At 36.0% G+C, this 21337-nt stretch overlaps 1 protein-coding gene across 2 annotated transcripts in view; it reads right to left on the bottom strand.

The window, feature by feature from the left end:
• Positions 1-21337, bottom strand: part of FAM172A (family with sequence similarity 172 member A) — a 384459-nt gene that overhangs the window by 328156 nt on the left and 34966 nt on the right. For both annotated transcript variants that reach the window (XM_046665307.1, XM_046665308.1), the window contains exons 3-4: positions 11866-11967; positions 7280-7380 (exon numbers count right to left, since the gene is read on the bottom strand). In XM_046665307.1, the coding sequence (XP_046521263.1) occupies positions 7280-7380; positions 11866-11967 (203 nt within the window). The remainder of the gene's footprint in view (positions 1-7279; positions 7381-11865; positions 11968-21337) is intronic.

The following is a 21337-nucleotide window of genomic DNA, read 5'->3' as shown; positions in this document are numbered from 1 at the left end:
AAAAATATTATGGAATCATGACATTTTATTAAATGTTTTATAATCAATAAAACCTTTATTCTGTTTTATCCTCAAATTGTCCCAATTTTGGCCAAAGGAAGCCCTTTCAAGTTGGTTCCTTTGTCTTTTTCACATACTTCCATTAGACCAAGTGTTTGCTTTCCAGCAAAACACGATGTCCTCAGTTCATCTTATATTTTCCCATTCCCAGATCTGGAATCAGCCTTTTCTCCAAGGAGCCCTGGCTCCTTTTACGAGGTAATGCATTTAGAAAGCAAGGTCCTCCTACTAAGTACATCATTGCTACTAGGGAATCACTACTTCCAAGCCTTTTCAGTGGGTAGACCTAGGAAATACATTTTTAAAACATAACGAGTTTGTAGTGATACTCCAAAACTTAAAATTTTATTCTACAGGGGCTTTCCTAACTGCTTTGATGTTATATTTTGTATCTCTTTTCTCTAATCCTGAAAAGCATAGTTCACAATTATATTTATATATTTACTTAGTTGCTTTAACATACCATATTCATAAAATAATATCAAAATTATTATACTAGTGATACTATTTAAAATAAAACCACCAAGTTAATCTTAACATTTCATTGGCGATTCTTTATATCCTTAGGACAAATCCAACAAAGGAAGTACTGTATCTAAAAGCTACCTGAAATAATTCTTTATTCTGTTTGTTTATGTTACCACCTAGATATACACTTAGGCTCATTAGCTTCACCTTCCTTTCAATTTTATGGTATGCCTTTTTCCTAAAATATTAAAGTGTGTACATGGTTCAAAAATCAAAACTATACAAAAAGTTATCAGAGATTTTATTGTTTCATCTCATTCCTCCACAGTCCACAGAGATAAATATTAAGAGTTTATTTTTCCAGGTCTTTTTCACAAAAATAAACCAACAAATACATGCATTTCTTTCCTCTCCTTTCTCACATAAAAAGGAGAATGCATCTGTAATTCTGTAAGATATTGGCAATGTCCCCTCGAAAGGGATCATATTTTACATTCCAACCAGCAATGTACAAGAGGTCCTTTTTCCCTACAGCCTCATCTACTGAGTGTGCTGTCAAGCTTACAGATTTTTGTCAACCTGACAGGTGAGAAATGTTATCTCAGTATAGTCTTCATTAATATGTCTTATTATGAGTGAGGTTAAACATCTTTTCAGATGTTTAAAGGCTATTTGAATTTTTCCCCCCTGAACTGCTTGTTTATGTCTATCCGCCCAATGGGGGGGGTTTTGTTTGGATTTTTTTGGTCTTTTTCTTTTCAAGTTTTAGAAGAGGTAGTAGTCTTTGGCAGCTTCCTTGCTTTCTGATATGACAAGATACTCCAGGCTCATGTCATTTGTTTCTCGCCCCAGACTGCAATCTAACATTTCACCAAAGAACTCAGGTTGCTTTAAAGTGAAATAGTATTTCAAAACCACAACCACTGATACTGGATTGATATTTCAAAACTATTGGGTTGACAGGTTTTATTTCATATTTTGCACTTAGATCTCTGACCCATTTGGAGTTCATTATGGTGTACATTGAGATGAATATTCACATTTTATATTCTTATGAATGATTATCTATCAATTACCTAAAGTTCCTTTTGCCCGAGCGATTTAAGACTGTACTATAACTTAAACTATATCTCCACGTGTATTTGGACTTTCAAAATATTTCTGGACTTTGTATTGTGTTCAACTGGTCTGTGTGTCTGTTCATATGTCAACGCCACATTGTTTTTAAGGGGCTTACAGTTTTTCTCAGTTGGGTTTTCCCATTATTTTAGTGATTATTTCCTCAATTCTAAGATGTCTAATTATTAATACCATCCTAGATATAGTAGCCCACTTGTAGGAATGGATGCTGGAGAGAGACAGAAGTCTAAAGAGATTGCTGACCAACTCTGAGTCAACAGTCATTTCTTCATCTCTACCACAGAAAGATAAATTTGATGTGAGTAATAATAAGTAGACAAAGGAGAGAAAGGGGAGAGAAAAACAAGAAATTAGACCTTCATAATATTAATAATAAAAGTAAATTAGAAATCTTTATTTTATTTTATTTTTTTGAGGAAAATTAGCCCTGAGCTAACTACTGCCAGTCCTCCTCTTTTTGCTGAGGAAGCCTGGCCCTGAGCTAACATCCGTGCCCACCTTCCTCTACTTTATACGTGGGACGCCTACCACAGCATAGCGTGCCAAGCGGTGCCGTGTCCGCAACCGGGATCCGAACTGGTGAACCCCAGGCCACCAAGAAGCGGAACGTGCGAACTTAACCGCTGCGCCACTGGGTCGGCCCAGTAAATTAGAAATCTTAAATAGTACAGTTCTATTTTCATTCCATGCTCCTAATATTTAATGGCACGTTAAAGAATATAAAATATCATATGTATGCATCTTACTTATTCCTGACAATAGTTCAGATAATTTTATCCCCATTTTATTACAGTGGAGGCTCAGAAATATTATTTTTCTAAAGTCATAGAGATAATTACTGAGCCAGAACTAGGACCCAGATCTCTTGATGGCTAGCCATTTGTTTTTGTGACAATTTAAGATGTACAAATTTCACATTATACGAAGGCATTAATTATATACAGATAATCACATTATATTTAAATATTTGAATATTAAAATAATGATCATTTATATTATTGTTCCTTAATTGAAGTTGCTCCCATTTCAAATACCTGAATACGGCCATTGAAAAATGCCCTATAAAACACCACTGGCCTACATTCTTTAATAAACTCCTTTTTTTTTAATGTAACATTTTTCAGTAATTTTCTACTACTTTACAAGACAGAATTTAGGTCCAGGAAAAAAATCACGCATCTAGTTGCTTTTATAAAAGTGTGATCCTATCCATGAATAAAGAGACAAGCTTATAAGACTACCTAATCACTGCTATTTTCTTATTAAGCACATTGATAATTTATTAATTCTTAAAGAGACAATCAAGATAAATATTAAAAGAAATGCAAAGACTTAAATTTGACAAGAAAATCAAATCTCTTTCATTAGACTTTCTGCTGGATTAGAAATTCTCCATTTAATAGTAATTCAGTATTGACAGGAAAGAGATCACCGAGAAAATTTCACAGGTTACATGCTGAGTTTTTACCATTCTATTTACTATTTAACATAATGGTCTTTCCAGCCTTTCTGACTGAGTCTACCAGAAACATCACTTCTTGGCATTCAACTCCAATATATATACACTAGACACTTCTATTTTGAAAATTATCCTTTCACACCACTCTCCCACCTCCTTAAACTGATAGTATCTTTCTACATTTAGAGAAATTATCCAAACTTATTAAAGCTATATGTTTTTATCAAGCTATATGTTTTTATCAAGCTATATGTAGATAGTAAAAAAATATATATATATTAGCGAAAGCATTTGTTTGACTATAAAAATGTAACTCTGTGAATGTAAAGAGTATTCTCTCGCGTAGTCACGGCACTGCATTCTAAAAACAAATTGACATCTCAGTTTATTTTACTTACACAATAAGTTTAATTTACATAGAAATGATAGAGCATTTCAGGAGCAAGTCTTAAAAACAATTTCTGCTGAATGACTGCTATAATAATCTCCTTAAGAGAGGAATAAACATAAACTAAAACGGCAGTTGTGAAACATATATAGTAGCTCTCAGCTGAAGACAAAACTCAATATTTAGTAGGAAAACACTAAAAAAACAGAAAGGGTTTTGGTTTAGATTGCTCACTGAAGTCAAAATCTGTTTCCTTAAAACTTCAACCTTAGCATATCAAAAGCTGTTTATTAAGGCAGGCTCCCAGGCAATAAACTCAAATTTGTGCTATCTTCTGAATTCTGTCCTATCCATCAATGAGGAGAAAGGGGTTTTCAGTGCTTCTATGTGCAGGACCAGGTGAGATGCTTTCTACAGGTTCTTGCTTATTGGAACTAGAGATCTTACTGGTAACAGGAAGTACTAAATTATTTCCAGAATTTAAATATAAAGGTTTATTTGTTTTCTAGGAAGCGTACACAGTTATACAAGAACTTATATTTCCTGAATTATAGTGACATAAGTCTAGAGTTTGACTACAAAGGTTAAAAATTTTCCAACAGAATATGCCACAAATATAGTCTATTTTTTATCAAATAATCAGGAAAGCTTTTAATAGTCCAAAACTTCTGGAACTTAAATGAGAATTAGAATAAAATAATTAAAAATTGTTTAGATTTACAAATAGGAAAACCATCATTAACATATCATCTTCCTTTCTTCCACTAAGAAAACACATGTCCTTATGTTTAAATTCCTAACATTAAGAAATTCTCTAAAGTGCATAGATCCAGAATTTATACAAAACAGTTTATATATTTGTACCACACTCATTTATTATTCAACAAATATCAGAGGACACAGAAAGTTCCTCCAAATTGCTTAAAGATGTGCATTAAAAAATACTGTAAAACAGTGTGAAGTACCTTAGGAGAAATAAAGCAAACTCATGCCTTTAGCTTACTTACTAACATTTTATTTTTTTATTCTGTTTTCTTATTTATTTTCAATTTAATTTTTAACCTTGCAAATGACATTCATCTTTAAAGTCACCTTAAATCATTTGTGGAAGACAAGATAGGAAGAAAAAGAGGATGGGGAAAAAGGAAACCGAGAAGAGAGAAAACAAAACTGTAGCAGAAGAGATGAGGAAAGGTTCCCTAAAGGAGGAGACATCTGAGCCAAAACCTGAAGGCAGGTGGAGAGAGGGGTATCGGGAACAAGGGAGGAGGGGCATGTCAAAGAGAGAAAACAGTAGAAGATAAAAATACAAGGTGTGAATGAAGAACAGTAAGTTGGTAAATCTAACTTGAAGGCATAGCTCAAATAGAAATTAAGAAATATGGATGAAAAGACGGGTCCACATTCGTGTTAAATCCCATTATAATAAACCCCAAACAAATTCACTGTAGTGAAAATTGTGTCATTATTCTAGACTCAGTAGCTAGAACTCATAGATCTCACTCCTAAGACGTAGGAAATGAAATTCAATTAATAACCAACCTTCAACAGTGAAATTAGCAATGAAAACAAGTATTTCAAACAAGACATAAGAAGCAAGATGGTATGGAACAAATGCTATAATCACTGGACTTTCCCTGTCCAATCCTTGGATCTTTTGTTGTGCTGAGCTTTATGCTAGGAAGTTATGTTTACTTGTGATCAACAGATTAGGGAATAATAGGACTGGTATTTGAAGCTTCAGGGGCCACTGATCTAATTTTGCGAAACACTGCATGAAAAGTTAAATCTTGTGATTTGGGGTGATCACTTTGGGCCAACCTGATTATGATCAAAAATGTGAATACAGGCACAGGACGAGGGAATCTAGATAATGCAGAATATCTTCTGTTTAAACATATAATCATTAAAGTGAAAATTCAAAATATTTTGATTTTCATGGAGTAAGGTCCAACAAAAATAAATGTGTGACCCTCCCCATGTCCAAAGAATTAGGTAGGAGATTCTAAGAGAAAGGAATCACTTAGACATGGGATTACCTAATAAGACACACTAGCTAGATTTTGATATAGATGATGTTGGAGGATACAAGTTGAGAGAGAAAAAGATGCAGATGCCAAAAAAGACAAGGTATGTTTGGAGAACAGCACCTGTCCAAGTGCACAAGCGTACACGGCTTATGGAAAAGAGTAAAATGTAAGCCCCATATTAAAAAAAAAAACAGACAACCGCAGCCCTTCTCTAAGGCCACAGAGTATGGATATCCTATCATCAAAATATTACCAGTCTGCAGCATATAATTAGTTCAAGTGGAAATAGGCAAACTTTTTTTTTAAGTGTAACAGAAATTATTCAGGGCGTTAAATATATGTAAGTTATAAATGCTGGAGAACAACGTCAAGAACCGTGAAGGGGCTGAGATTTTACCCTGCTTGCAAGCTAACAAGTTAGCTTGCTACCAGTTCAAGGATGCTGACAGAAGACACTAGATTCCAGGGTCACGTATTACTTCATCTATTCCTCTTGCCCCTCAAATCCCAAAGAGGCCATGTAGATAAGCCAAGGGTAGAGGCTGAGCACACAGTGGGACTATATCACACCTAAGGAACCTCAAACTTACAAAGCCCAATCTTATAAGGGGGTTGCTAGCAAATCTGCCCATTCTTTGCCACCAGTAGGGGAAGAGAGGAGCATTATCTGTAGTACCTTGGACAGCAAACAAATCTGCCCTCTGTCTTGGAGGAAGATACAGTCTCTATCTTCCAAGGTTGTTTCCTACACAAACATCCTCAAAAACATAGGCCAGAACAAAAGCTGTCAACGCCTTTGCTCAGAGACACACAGAAATGCAAGAGATCCATGGAGAATTGTCTCCTAGCAAACATAAGTTAAGTTTCATATATTCTTTATGCTATTCTTAACCAAGTAACTCATTTTGACGACTTTATTAAACGGCCAAAAAGGAATATAGAAATTTCAGCTTTTCCTTAGAGAGGTAAAGCAGTTGTCTAGTTATCACTAAACAAATGTGTATGCATTATATTAAAAACACTTAATATGACACAGAATGAGTACAACTTTAGCTTTAACAAAACAGTCACCTGAATGACAAAGGTTCCTACCAGAGATATCATGTGAGGTACCTAATGGTCACAAGGCTTAATCTTTTATCAAGTCAGTAAGTAGGTTAGATCCAATTTATTAGCCAAATATCAATCTTCTTCATATAGAAAGCACTTTTTTTAACCTCACTGAGGAATAATTGACAAACATAACTGTTAATATTTAAAGTGTACAAAATGATTTTATACACATGTATACTGTAGAATGATTACCAAGATGAAGATAATTAACACATCCATCATATCACATAGTTAACATACGTAACATTTTTCTTTTTTTTTCTTTTTTCCAGATAAAGACTTAAAAGAACACTTTTTCCTCCTGGCACAGCAGAGGATTCAACCTCTTAAAAACATTAAAAAAATAAAATTAAAATTTGGCATAAATTTGTTTTCCAATATAATGACTCACCGCAAAATATTAAGGTCATGGGAAGGATACATTTGTATAAAAACATAAACTTTTAAACTGAGAACGTGTGTCTAACATAACCATTAAAAATAATCAAATCAAGAAAATGCAAAACCTTTTTAGAGTCACTTTTTGCAGAAAGGGGGCATGACTTGCTTCAGCTTTAAAACCTTTATTCTGACTGCTTAAAATTGGGAAAAACAAGGTTGAAGGTGTAAATATGACCATACCTCTCCTAGAGCTTCGTATCTTTTCTGGTTCCATCTGTGCAAGTCTTCCCGGTAGTTAAAAACAAACGGTTCCCCAGTTTTTATGTGTCTTAACTGCCCCTCTAGAAGATAAACAACAATATTGCTATGATTCAGAGTACACTTAGAATAATACGGAAAGTACGACAAATAATTTCTGATAAAAATTTAAAATAACTTTCTCAGAACAGTTTCATTTTTTCATTAGGCTGTTTTCTTCAAATATCAGTATGATATAAACATATAAATAGTACAAAAGAATGGCCCCAAGCACTCAAATGTTATGCTTTTTGATTTTCATTTCTCTAACCTAAAGCAAATTAATATTTGAGGACCTAAAATGTATAAGGATCTTTGCTAGCTACAGCCATGAACTTAGTTCTTAAGTTTAGAGGCTACCTGAGGAGTAGAAGCATAAATATTAAAAAGTTAAGCAACTTTTCAGGAAGTTAAACAAGAACGAAGTCAGTCAACAATACAAAAATTGCCCCAAGCAATTCACTAGACAATAAAGTCTAAAACAAGTTTGGAAAAATGAAGGATCCCTATAAGCTAGAACAGGTTCAGAAGGTTTCAGTGAGATTTCTCAACCAGACCTTGAAATATGGGAAATATTCATACAGAAATTGGAGAGAGGCACTGAGCCAACACCGATTTGGACTGTCAGGTCAGACTCACTCAGTTCGGAGATTTTATCGATGATGAATAACTTTAGTAGTAATTTCAAGGGTATAAGTAGTCAAGAGGCAGAGGCAAAGCAGCGAGAAGTCTGAGACAGCCTGGATATTTCTTCCCAGGTCCTTTCCTCTCACTGGATAGCAGTGTCCACTCCAGAGTAGGTGAGGTCTCTAAGTGAGGCATATTGGTTACCTCACACATTGGCAAGCATTTTGGTTATAAAACACTTCCATTTTATGTGCCAGAGAGTGGTACTGCTTATGTGATATTCTTCAGAGAAACACACCTCACAAATCCACAGATTATATGCTTGTTTACCATAGGCATTGCCAAAGCAGTCACCCTGCTCAAAGTATTCTCCTCATAGTAAACATTAGTCTGTATTCACTAAAAGATTAAATTATCAGCATGTTTACAAGGAGAAAAGACCAGGCCACCTGTCTTCTTTTTTTCCTCAGGAGTATATTCCTTGTAATCAGGAGAGAGAGAGACCACAGGCCAATTGCTTTAAACTCCACCCCACTCAAGCAATATAAATAAAACTGTGAAAAATGGACAGCAAATTCAAATAACAGTGAACAACTCAGTTTCACAGAAATAAAGAGTACTGAGACAAACAGTAGAATGTAACACTGGAGGACACGTTGGGATCAAATGGTAGAAGGCCCACACTATTGGTCTGACCTTTTTCCTAACAGCAGTGAGGCACAAGAAAGGATTTAGGAGCAGAAGAGGGACACAAACAAGCTGAAGAGAATTAGTGTTTGACTTTTATCCAATGGGGGCATGCAGGAGTGGAGAAAGACTTGAAAGTTGTGGCACTGAAACTGAATCCAGGAAATATAGTACTCCAAGTAAAACTACTTCACTAGTTTTATGAATCAATTTACTACATATAAAATGGACATTTTTAATATATAAAATAAGGGCTAATCCTTATTTGTAAAGTTCTTTAATACTCTCAACATGAGACACTGTACTGGATCATTATAACACTTGTTCATGGTCAGATAGTGCCACATAAATTATAAGATGTATCTATGTTTTTCTTTCTAGGAGAAGGAAATTCTCACTTAAGATACCAATACAAGTAGATTGAGGGCATCTACAAATCTAACACTTATGATTATGACTAAAGCAACCTTAAAGGTGCATGACATATAGTAAGGGTAATATTGTTGCAGCTGAAATAAGATGTATTTTCTGTGAGACTGCCGTGTGAAAGGGAACTGACTGACCTAGCAAGTGAGTTTAACGGACCACTTGTATCTACATCTCAAAGAGGTTCTGTTGGTTTTTTTTTAATTCTCTACTCATTTTGAACATACTAATTCTCATAAAGTCATACAGATTTTGATTCTTTAGGAAAAACGGGCCCCATCAAAACAGCCAACTATTATTAGCACTGGTGTTAAAAGTGAAAAGAGGGTAAAGAGACAAAGAAAGTGAGCATTTTTATCCAGAAAAGACATCTGGATCTTATGTTATACTTGTATTTGCAAATCTGGCCTTTCTCAAAGCTTTGGGAAATCTGTCCAGCAACTGTCAAAGGTCAGACTTAGGACACTTTAGTTTAGGGTCCCCTAGAATTGGTTGTAAAGTTTCATGTGTGTACCCAAATGCACGTTATTCTGGGAAGCATATCCATTTATTTTATTAGATTTGTGGTGAAATCTAGGACCCAAAATAGGCTATCACCAAACTAAACAAATTAATAAATGTAAAGTATTTAGACACTTTCTGGCCTGTAGTAAGAGTTCAGTAAATACCAGGTATCATGGAGGACAAGATTCAAACTCAAATGGTCTGCCACCAAGCCCAATTTTATTTTTGGTGACACAAAGTGTGCTTCCTCATAATACTGCACCAGGGCATAGGGACTGTGGGTGAGGTGAAAAGGGGAAGATCTTTCACCTTCTTCATCTTCCAAAGCAAGGATATTTGAGCTGGGCCTCACACAATTACAACTGGAGAATAGCTAAACGGGCAATTTAAACACAAGGAGTATTTGAAAAGGCACAGTGATTTGAAAGAACAAGGGGTCAGTTTGACGCAGGTAAAAAGAATCTCTCCCCCTTTGTTACAATTTTTTTTTGCTTAGAGTGAACTTTGTATCCAAATTCTTCTTTTACCCAACTAAGAACTTTAAAATCCTTTAGAAAAATTTAGAAGCTTCTTCAATCAGGTAATGAAAGTTTCATTTCAAAGCTTTCATAAGAGTTTTTGTCATTATAAATCTGAAAAAGAAATCCCTGAAGATACTAAGTTAGAATTGCCCTTTCAGGGGTTTAATATCGAGTCCCACTTTCTTGTTTTCAAATCCTCACCTCTTTGAAAAAATATTCACCACTAACCGTGAAGTCAAAGGTGAACTGTATCACGCTAAAAATAACATCCTTGGAAGCGACATTCTCTCCTTGAAATGTAAGCATCTTTGCCTCACACTGTCAGTCTATACTAACGCAAGACAATGTCTAGGATACCTAAAAATAAATAGTAGGTGTGTGCAAGGGTGCACGTGCATCCAAGATGTATTACATGAAAGGGCATATGTGTGTGCAAAGGTGTAGGTGTGTACAAAAGTGTATGAGTGCACAGTATGTGCACGCAAGGGTGTACAAAGGTGTGCAAAGATGTATGTGTGTGAATGTATCTGATAAGAGAGATATTACGATGTGCATCTGAAAGCCGTATAATGTTATAATCCAATGTTACTGCAAAAAAAAAATAGTTGAAGAGAAAAACTGCAATTTGAAATACGCAATTTAAACCTGAAATTAAATTACTGGAACGGGTAAAAAAAAAAAAGAGAGAGAGATAAAAGTGTATTGCTTCTTTGTGTTTTCCTCACTTTAAGAAATGTTCAAGGAAGATGAAAGATAGACTTCAGTGAAAACTGATGTCCTACATCCATAAAGCAAATACAGTCTATGATGTACCCACACTATCAACACACTCCCCCCATCCCTATTCTGAAAGAAGAATCTAGTAATCACTTCAAAAGAACAGAGGCAATGTTAGTCTCGGTACCCATTTGATTCTGTTAATTAAAATATAAAACAATTTTTAAAAACAAAATATTACCATTCATACATGTTTTGGCATAAAATATGCTTTATAAAAAAAGCATGAAAATTAGTATCAGAAAAGATATCAAAGTCTCTAATATCTTCTGTTTAAATTAACTTAATATTCTAGCACACAGAGACTGTCACTCTAAATCCTAAAACCTATAACTGATATTGTAAAGGGATATCCACCAACACAACGATGACAGATCACCAATTTAGTTAATGCAGAGCAACACACAGAAAGCTACAACTCAAATGCTACCTAGCCTGTAATAACATTACCCTTCAAGTATAATAGTGTGTTGTTAATCCAATGAATCATAATTCTTTGTTCTAGGAACACCCTTGCAATCTGTGGTATGTTCTTCCAAATCCCAAGGGTAAAGTTTCTTTCATTCAGAACTTAATAAATTTTAAAATAAGTTTGTTGCCTGAAAATATCATGGAAAACTGAGTATTATGCTTTAAAACAGTGTCACAGATAATTATTGCCAGTCATTTCATTTTAAATAACATGTGAAAGAGTAGCATTCTTTCTATATAATTTAACTGGGAGTTCCAATCGGATACCAGGGAGTTGAACACTCAGGGCTGAAATACAGAAGCCAAATCAAATTCAAGTGCATCAATTTAAGTGACTTGACAACTATGGGAAATTATAACTTGGTTCTTTTACTTGAATGAAAAATTTCACCATGAAAGGATAAGTCATTATTTCTCAAAAGAAATACATAAAACATTCTAGCTAGCAAATAATATCTGTCCAATGATTCTTTTAGCATTGTTAAACAAATCTTGCACATAGTATACACCACTTACTTTCATTAAAAGCATATTCAAATCCTTCCAGGGTATCAGGAAAATCAAGAGGTGGTTCATCCTTTTTCATTAGTTCATCCAAATCTATCCTAGATAATAAATCTAGAAAAGAAATGATATGAAATTTACTTAGATTCATTTTAATAGCTAATAACAAAGATCATATTTTAAATTATTTTAAGTATTCTTTTCTTTTATTAATTACTTTTTATGTGTTAACTTAAATTTGCTAACATTACCTTAACTGATAACGCTATTAAATTTTTAAGCTCCCAAAGTGCTATATTATGATGAAGTACGACATCAACGTAAACACTTTCAAAATCCTAGTTCTCAAAACAAGCATAACTCAGATCCTGTGTACCACTGTGGTAAATTATTAACTTCTTCCCCTCAAAATACACAGCTATTAATTTGTACCTTATTAACCTCTCCCCATAGTTTTAAAAGTTTCAGATATTAATTTGACTTTTAAAAGATCACTAAATCTTATATATAAATGAAACTACTGTTTATCAATAGAGAACATATAAATCAAGTAGCGGTAATGCATATTATTCCATTTTTAGAGGTAAATTACAATATTAAAATAAAACATGCTAACTGGAGAAAACTGGTTAATAACACAGGCAGTTTTTATTCTCCACATCATTTATTCTATATAATCAAAAAAGTATGGCAACAAGGTTTTTTTAATAAACATGTTATTTTACAATCATTTTAGATTTATAGAAAAGTTGTAAGATAGTACAGTGTCTGTCTTATGAGATGAGGCAAAAATTCTCACTATTTGTCATCATGGAGTCTTATCAAAACTCAGAAAAATAAAAAGAAAACCTTCAAATTTATTCAGTTCCAAACAGATTTTTTTTTAAAAGTTCAAGCTTTTAAGATTTTTCATTCTAACTCAAGTTCCTAAAGAGAAAAAGCTCTGAGGATATGTATAAAGAAAACCAGTCCCTTTTTCTACAAAAGAAGTATCTCCGAAATAACACTTTACTTCTGTCTCTCACTTAGAGATATAACAAATCCATGTGTATGGATCAAAATATGCTAGAGAAAAAAGTAGTTTGTCTACCTCCAGTCTCTAGTATCTCTCTGTAAGACACAAAGATAAACCATCAAAAAACTTGTAAAAACATCATTGTTTAGTACTTTTCAAACTGCTATATTAAATAAACCTCAACTCACAAAAAATATCATCTTCAACACGCAAACAAAAAATGTTTCCAAATTCTCTAGTAAAATGGAACTGTCACATAATATGCATACTAGGCTAAAAAAGGGAACTATACAGACAAATTTCTGATTCATTAGTAAAGTGCTGAATACCATGTAAGTCTTTGCAAAACAGAGTAAACTAGAAGACTTTTTAATATCAAAAATTGGCTTAGGGGGCCAGCCCCGTGGCCAAGTGGTTAAGTTCGTGCGCTCTGCTATGGCGGCCCAGGGTTTCACTGGGCGTGGACATGACACCACTCATCAGGCCACGCTGAAGTGGCATCCCACATACCACAACTAGAGGGACCCACAACTAAAATGTACAACTATGTACTGGGGGGATTTGGGGAGAAGAAGCAGAAAGGAAAAAAAAAGATTGGCAACAGTTGTTAGCTCAGGTGCCAATCTTAAAAAAAAAAAAATTGGCTTAGAGTGGCTACAAGATTCTCACTTCTCTCCTTCCAGTGAATTGAAGGTCCTGGGCAAAATCAAATTTCACTTCACAGTCATCTTCCACAGTTCAAAACTTAGAAACCTTTAAATCAGACACACAGAAACCATCCAATATATAAGCAGATGGATTAAGTCTAATAGCGATTTTCTCTTTCTATCAGCTCAGATCATAAATTGCCATCTAACATCTATATACCATTTTAAAGATTCCACATACTTTATCTCATTTTATCATCACAACCCTATAAAATAGCAGCATGTATTATCATCTTCACTATCTTTTAGACAAGGAAATGAACTCAGAGAGCTAAACTGGCTTGACCAAAATTATACCTTAATAGTAAAGTGGGATTAATAAAATCAACATACTTCCCAATACCTCAGTGCTCTTTCAAGATCATCATATTTATTCTATGTGCTATATCAAGCCTAAAATATTCTGCCTTCCTCTTCATTACCTTTTAAAGAATAAAGTTATGAATACAGAAATGTGTTTGCTTTGTTCACAATCTTCCTTTGAGTGACAAAATGAAAACTAAATAAATAGGCATTCCTCAAACTTCTCCTCTGTCAACTAGAGAACGAGACACAGATTTTTTTTCATTTCATTAGCATTGAGAAGACATGTAGAAAGGAACTGTCAGAAATTATTTTTTCTGCTTTGTAAAAGAAAAGCAATACTGTATAGCTGCAATGTACACAAAGATTGGGTTCCAAAGGCAGTGGATTAGGCAAAAATCAAGTATAATAAAACATTTCCATTGAAAATCCACTCAATCACCTATAAAATACAGTACAACTGAATCCATACAAACTAAATATGCATCAGATGTGACAAAACTGTTTTTTCTAAAACATGCCTCTGGTGATTAAAGTGATTCAGCAACTGGAATTCTAAACTTCAACTAAGCATACGCAATAACTAGATAAAAATACCATTTGATACCTAAAAAGAATTGAAAACAGAGACTCAAACAAATATTTGTACACTCATGTTCATAGCAGAAGAATTATAATAGCCAAAAGGTGGAAGCAACCCAAGTGTCTGCAGACAGATGAATGGTGTGATGATTCATTTTATGTGTCAACTTACCTGGGCCATGGGGTGCCCAGATATTTGGTTAAATGTTATTCTGATTGTGTCTGTGAAGGTTTTTCTGGATGAGATTAACATGTGAATCTGTAGACTGAGTAAAGCAGATTGCATTCCCCACCCCAATATGGATGAACCTCTTTGGATCCACTGAAGGACTGAATAGAACAAAAAGGCTGACACTCGACAGAATTCCCACTCTCTGTATGACTGTCTTCAAGCTAGGATGTCAATCTTCTGCCTTCAGACTCAGACTCAGACTGGAACTTATACCATCGGCTCTCCTAGTTCTCAGACCTTCTGACTCAGACTAGAAATACACCATCAACTCTTCTGGGTCTCCTACTTGCCACCAGTAGATCTTGGGACTAATACAGACTTTGGTACCAAGAGTGGTTCTAGAGGAACAGAATGTTAAGAATGAGTTTTCTGAGTTGGTTCTGGAGTTTCTAGAATTGACTCTCTGATCTGATTGGATTCAAAGATGTTAATGACTTGATTTCCAGTAGTAAAGAGAGCACTGAGAGTCCATGGTGTGATCTGGCAATAGAGATACACACAATACTTCCATTGGAAATCCTAATTAACCACTTATAAGAAGTAAGGAGCTGGGTAACTATGTATATGATACTTCCCAACACTTGGAAAACTAACAAACATAACGAGATTAGCTGGTTGCTCCTAATGTCACTGGACAAAGTGGTGAAAGAAAAGGGCAGCCGAATAAGCAGAGCATAAAGTAAGTGAAAGTTTCTATGTGCTCTGAAGGAGACCTTTATCTCTTGTAGCCAAAGGCTGAGATTGCTGAAAATCAAACAGAGAAGCTCATCTTGAATTATAATGCAAGTAGAACTACCAGCCCTGCAGGTATCTACTGTTAAAGTGAGGGCATTTGATTGGGAAAAAATGAGATGCTGTAAGTTGAAATGGTGACATGTGGGAGAACCCTAATGAAGCTGGGGACGATGAGCCTCTAAATTCTGATGTCTTCTTTGCCAGTGAAAGAAACCTACCCACCCTCAGTGGAAGTGGTTTCTCTACCCTCCGAGGGAATTAACCTGCCTTGCCTGAGGACACTGTAATGGCCTTCCACAATGGCGTTGCCATGCAAGACAAAGCTCATTCTTCTCAGGACCCACCCCCCAAACTCCTCTTTGCTTCTATACTTTCCCTTAAAGGTGAGGTACAAAGTATGACTCATGAGGAGATATACAACACTCCAAAGAACTACTTGGGTTTTCTAATTCATACAGACATAAATCCAGAGAATATGTGTGGGAATGGATATTAAGGGTGTAGGATAATGGCAGGAGGAACGATCAGGTCATATTTACTGATACAGGTTCACTAGGCAGAGATTTAATGTTGTAGCTTAAGTAGTAGGAAGGGTTCTAACAGTTTGTTTGATTGATTGGCTGAAACACAGACCAAAAGGTGGCCCACAGTGAGTGAATTACAAATGCCACACCTGCTTTGGTTTAACAAAGAGGAAGGGATGCAAAGGTTTAGGAAGACAGGAATGTTAGAGTGGATTTGTCATTGAAGATCTACTCACCCACAATGAGAGGAACCAGAAGACATACCTTTCACCACTACTATGAGAAATAAATTTGTGAGAATGCTGGCATCTTTGAAGAGCTCTGTGATGGCTCTTCTCTTATGTCAGACCTTACAGTGGGAAGTGAAGTCACTGAACTGAGAAACATAAATGCAATAAGAATAATTGGATTCCGGGGTGGCAGCAGCCAAGTGACAGCACTCAACCACCAAAAGCGAGCTGGGCGTGGTTACCATTATGGACAGCAGAGTCAAAGCAGCAATCATAATAGTCTGACCTGCACAGACCCTTGACAACGGCCAGCTGATCATGGTGTTGCTAGTAGTGAAATAGACAGAAAGCCTACAAAATTCTTACTTGATGTATAAGTAGAAAAGTTCCAGGTCAAATGAACAAAAATCTAACCTGAATCATAAAAACAGAGTCACAGTCAATTCCAAGACTCAAGCCAGGTTACAGACCCAGTACCTCTTGGGAAAAAGGAAGGCAGAGTCCGCTCAAGGATTATACTGTTAATCCTTCTCCCACTATTTCCCAAAGGGATCTATCGCCTTTTACCAAAGTAACCACACTGGGGAAAGGAAATAATCAGAACTTTGGGGGACTTCTGGACACCAGCTCTGAACTGACACTGATTTCAGGAGATCCAAAAAGTCACTGTGCTTCATCAGTCAGAGGAGGGGCTTGTGGAGGTCAGGTGATCAACAGAGTTTTAGCTCAGATCCATCTCACAGAGGTCCCTGAACCCATTCTGTGGTTATTTCTCCAGTTCTAGAATGCATAATTAGAATAGATATCTCAGGGGCTGGCCCCGTGGCCAAGCAGTTAAGTTCGCGTGCTCTGCTTCGGCGGCCCAGGGTTTCCCTGGTTCAGATCCTGAGTGCAGACGTGGTACCACTCAACAGGCCATGTTAAGGCAGCATCCCACATGCCACAACTGGAAGGACCCACAACTAAAAATATACAACTATGTTCTGGGGGGATTTGGGGAGAAAAAAAGAAGAAAAAAAAAGTTTAAAATCCTTGAAAAAAAAAAAAGAACAGATATCTCAGCAGCTGGCAGAATCCCCACATTCGTTCCCTGACCTGTGGAATGAGGGCTATTGCAGGAAAGGCCAAGTAGAAGCCCCTAGAACTGCCTCTACCTAGGAAAATAGTAAACCAAGAGCAATACCACATTCCTGGAGGGATTGCAGAGATTAGTGCCCCCATCAAGGACTTGAAAGATGCAGGGGTGGAGATTCCCACCACATGCCCATACAATTCACCTATCTGGCCTGTCCAGAAGAGAGATGGAACTTAGAGAACGGCAGTGGATTATCATTAAGCTTAACTAGGTGGTGACTTTAAAGGCAGCTGCTGTACCAGATGTAGTTTTATTGCTTGAGCAAATTAACACATCCCTGGTACCTGGTATGCAGATATTGATCTGGAAAGTGCCCTTTTCTCCATCACTGTCAATAAAACCCACCAGAATCAGTTTGCTTTCAGCTGGCGAGGCCAGCAATACACCTTCACTGTCCTACCTCAGGGATACATCAACTCTCCAGTCCGACGTCATAATTTAGTTTGCAGGAATCTTGATCACCTTTCCCTTCAACAAGATATCACTCTGGCCCATTACGTTAATGACATTATACTGATTGGACCTAGTGAGCAAGAAGTAGCAATTACTCTAGACTTACTGGTAAGACATTTGCATGTCAGAGAGTGGGAAATAAATCTGACAGCCTCTGTCCCCGAGGCACCCCTCTCATTGCCCAATAGGCTCATGAAGAAAGTGGCCATGGTGGCAGGGATGGAGATTATGGATGGGCTCATCAATACAGACTTCCACTCACTGAAGCCAACCTGACTACAGCCACTGCTGACTATCCAATGTGCCAGCAGCAGAAACCAACATTTAATCCCCAATACGGCACTATCACCCAGGATGATCAGTCAGCTACCTGGCAGAAGGTTGATTACATTGAATCACTTCCATCATGAAAAAGGCAATATTTTGTTCTTACTGGAATAGACACTTTCTCTTTCCACAGATGCAATGCTTCTGCCAAATCTACTATCCGTGGACTTACAGAGTGCCTTATCCACCATCATGGTATTTCACATAGCATTGCTTCTGATCAAGGAACTCACTTCACAGCAAAAGAAGTGCAGCAATAGGCCTATGCTCACGGAATTCACTTGTCTTATCATGTTCCCCAACATCCTGAAGCACCTAGTTTGACAGAATGGTGGAATGGCCTTTTGAAGATTCAGTTATAGCACCAGCTAGGTGGTAGTACCTTGCAGGGCTGGGGCAAGATTCTCCAGAAGGCTGTATATACTTTGAATCAGTGTCCAATACAGTCATGCATTGCATAATGATGTTTCAGTCAAGGATGAACTGCATATACAACTGTAGTCCCATAGATTAGTACCATATAGCCTAGGTGTGCAGTAGACTATAACATCTAGGTTTGTGTAAGTATACTCTATGATGCTTGCACAAGAACAAAATCATCTAACAACACATTTCTCACACCATATCTCCGTCCTCAAACGATGTTATCACTGTATATGGTGCTGTTTCTCCCATAGCCAGGATTCACAGATATAGAAATTAAGGGGTAAAAATGGGAGTGTATGACTCCCTATTACCCCTAGTGAACAAGGAAAGAACGTCCATTCTCACACTCTTACTCAACATAGTATTGGAAGTCTTAGCACAAAAAAGCAGGAAAGGAAATAAAAGGCATATAGATGGAAAGGAAGACACAAAACTGTCCAATCTGCAAATGACATGATCTACATAGAAAATCCCAAGGAATCTACAAAAAAAAGACCTCCTAGAACTAATAAGTGACTTCAGCAAAATCATAGGATATAGTATCAACACACAAAATTTGATTGTATTTCCATAAACTATCAGTAAACAAGCTGCAATTGAAATTAAAAATACAATGCCATTTACAATCACTCTAAAAAGTTAAAACAAGTATAAATCTAATAACAAATGTATAAGGCATATGCTGAATATTGCAAAATGCTGACAAAGGAAATCAAAGATCTAAATAAATGAGACACATACCACGTTTATGGATTGGAAGACTCAATTTAGTAAAGATGTCAATTCTCCCGACAATTATGTATAGTTTTAAATACAATTCTTATCAAAATCTCAGTAAAATTTTTTTTTTGCAAATACAGACAATTTTACTCTAAAATTCACATGGAAAGGCAAACAACTCAGACAAGCTAAACAATTTTGAAAAAGAAGAAAGTGGAAAATATCACTTGACTCAATTTTAAGACTTACTATACAGTTGTCAAGAGAGTATGGTATTGGAAAAGAGATAGACACAGATCCATGCAATAAAAGAGAGAACCCCAAAACAAGCCCAACCAAATATGCCCAATTCATTTTTGACAAAGTTGAAGAAGTAATTCAATAGTGAAAAGATAGTCTTTTTCACAAATGGCGCTGGCGCAATTGGACATCAACAGGTAAAAAAACCAAAGCTTGACTTAAGTCTCACACCTTTTATAAAATTAACTTAAGATGCATCATTAATTTAAATGTAAAATCTAAAACCAGAAAACCTTTAGAAGAAAACAAAGGAGAAAACGGTCATGAACTACGGCTAGGCAAAGAGTTCTTACAGATAACACCAAAAGTACAATCCATAAAAGAAAAAACTGATAAATAGAACTATTTTAGAGATAAAGATTTATTCAGTTTGCCAATTTGTTCTAAAATATACTTTATTATGCTTTGCCATTTTAGTTTCTAATATTTCTAATATGACTCCTTCATTAATCCTTACAAGTTCATGAACAGTAAGCATTCTTATTCTTATTGTACCAATGAATAAAAAGACTCAGAGAAGTAAGCAACTTGTTCATGGTAACTGGAAAAGCCTGAGTTTGAATCCAGATACTTCTATCTTTAGATCCTATCCATACTCTTTTAACATCACCGTACTACCTCTAAAATCCAGAAAAATCCATCTAAACTCTTATATACTGTTTGTGGAACTGTAAATTGGAGCCATAACTTGGGAAATCAAATTTTCACATTATCAAGTAAGGTTGAAGATGCACAAAATCTACTTAACAAGTCTATTTAGATGGAAACTCACACACATTTCTTGTTCTGTCTCCTAAATCGACCATTATTTTGAGTATGCTGGTGATTCCCAGCACCATACAAACATGCAGTAAAAAGTGTTACAGGGTTTTCTACAGCTATCTCCAATTCCTCTCTTCCCATTCTATACTGAAGTTCCCCAATACAGCTTTCATTTCCACCAATTCACTGAAACAGCTCTTCGTGAAGATCACCAATGACCTCCACACTATCAAATCCAAAAGTAAATTCTCAGTTCTCATTGAATCTGACTCAACATCATGACTAAACCAATCACTCCCATTTTCTTCATTTGGTGTTCAGGATTTCTCCCTTGCTCCTGGTTCTCAGCCTATGTCACTAGAAAACCATTTTCAGCCCTTTTTGTTGGTTCCTCCTCATTTTCTGCCCCTAAGACTGAGATGTCCCAGGGCTGAATCTTCAGATCTCTTCCCTTTTCTGGCTACACTGACATCTGTTGGTGATCTCAATTAGGACCATAACTTTAAATATTATCTCTATGCTAATGATTCCCAAAACTTTTATTTCTAACCCAAATGCTTTTCCAAACTCCACACTCAACTTCTCCACCTTCAGGTTTAAGTGGCATCTCAGTTTAATATTTAATAAGTCTAAAACCTAACTCTTGCTTTCCACCACCACCACTGTAACCTGCTTTTCCCACAGTTTCCTCAATCTAATTAATGGCACCTATCGGAGAGCTATTTAGGCAAGAACCTTCAAAGTTATCTTAGTTTCTTCTAATCCAAAAGTAAATACTGTCATCTCTTCCTTCAAAACATAACCAGAATCTGTCCATTCTGCATCATCCCCTCTGCTACCATCCTAATCCAAGACATCATAATCTCTCACATTTGTGAGGAGAAAGCAATGCTCTTAGCCATTTTCCATTTTTGCAGGTAAGGGCTAGTTACACGATTCCCTTGATAGATCATTAGCTCTAAAAGCAAGAACATAGTGAGGCAAACTGAGCTAAGAAACTGGCTGCTTTATCCTAATATGCTTTAGGTTTTCA

The sequence above is a fragment of the Equus quagga genome, chromosome 7, assembly GCF_021613505.1.
Source record: "Equus quagga isolate Etosha38 chromosome 7, UCLA_HA_Equagga_1.0, whole genome shotgun sequence".
In the NCBI taxonomy this organism is placed as follows: domain Eukaryota; kingdom Metazoa; phylum Chordata; class Mammalia; order Perissodactyla; family Equidae; genus Equus; species Equus quagga.
Note: the sequence above shows the minus strand (reverse complement) of the source record. Positions and strands in the feature narration are given on the sequence as shown.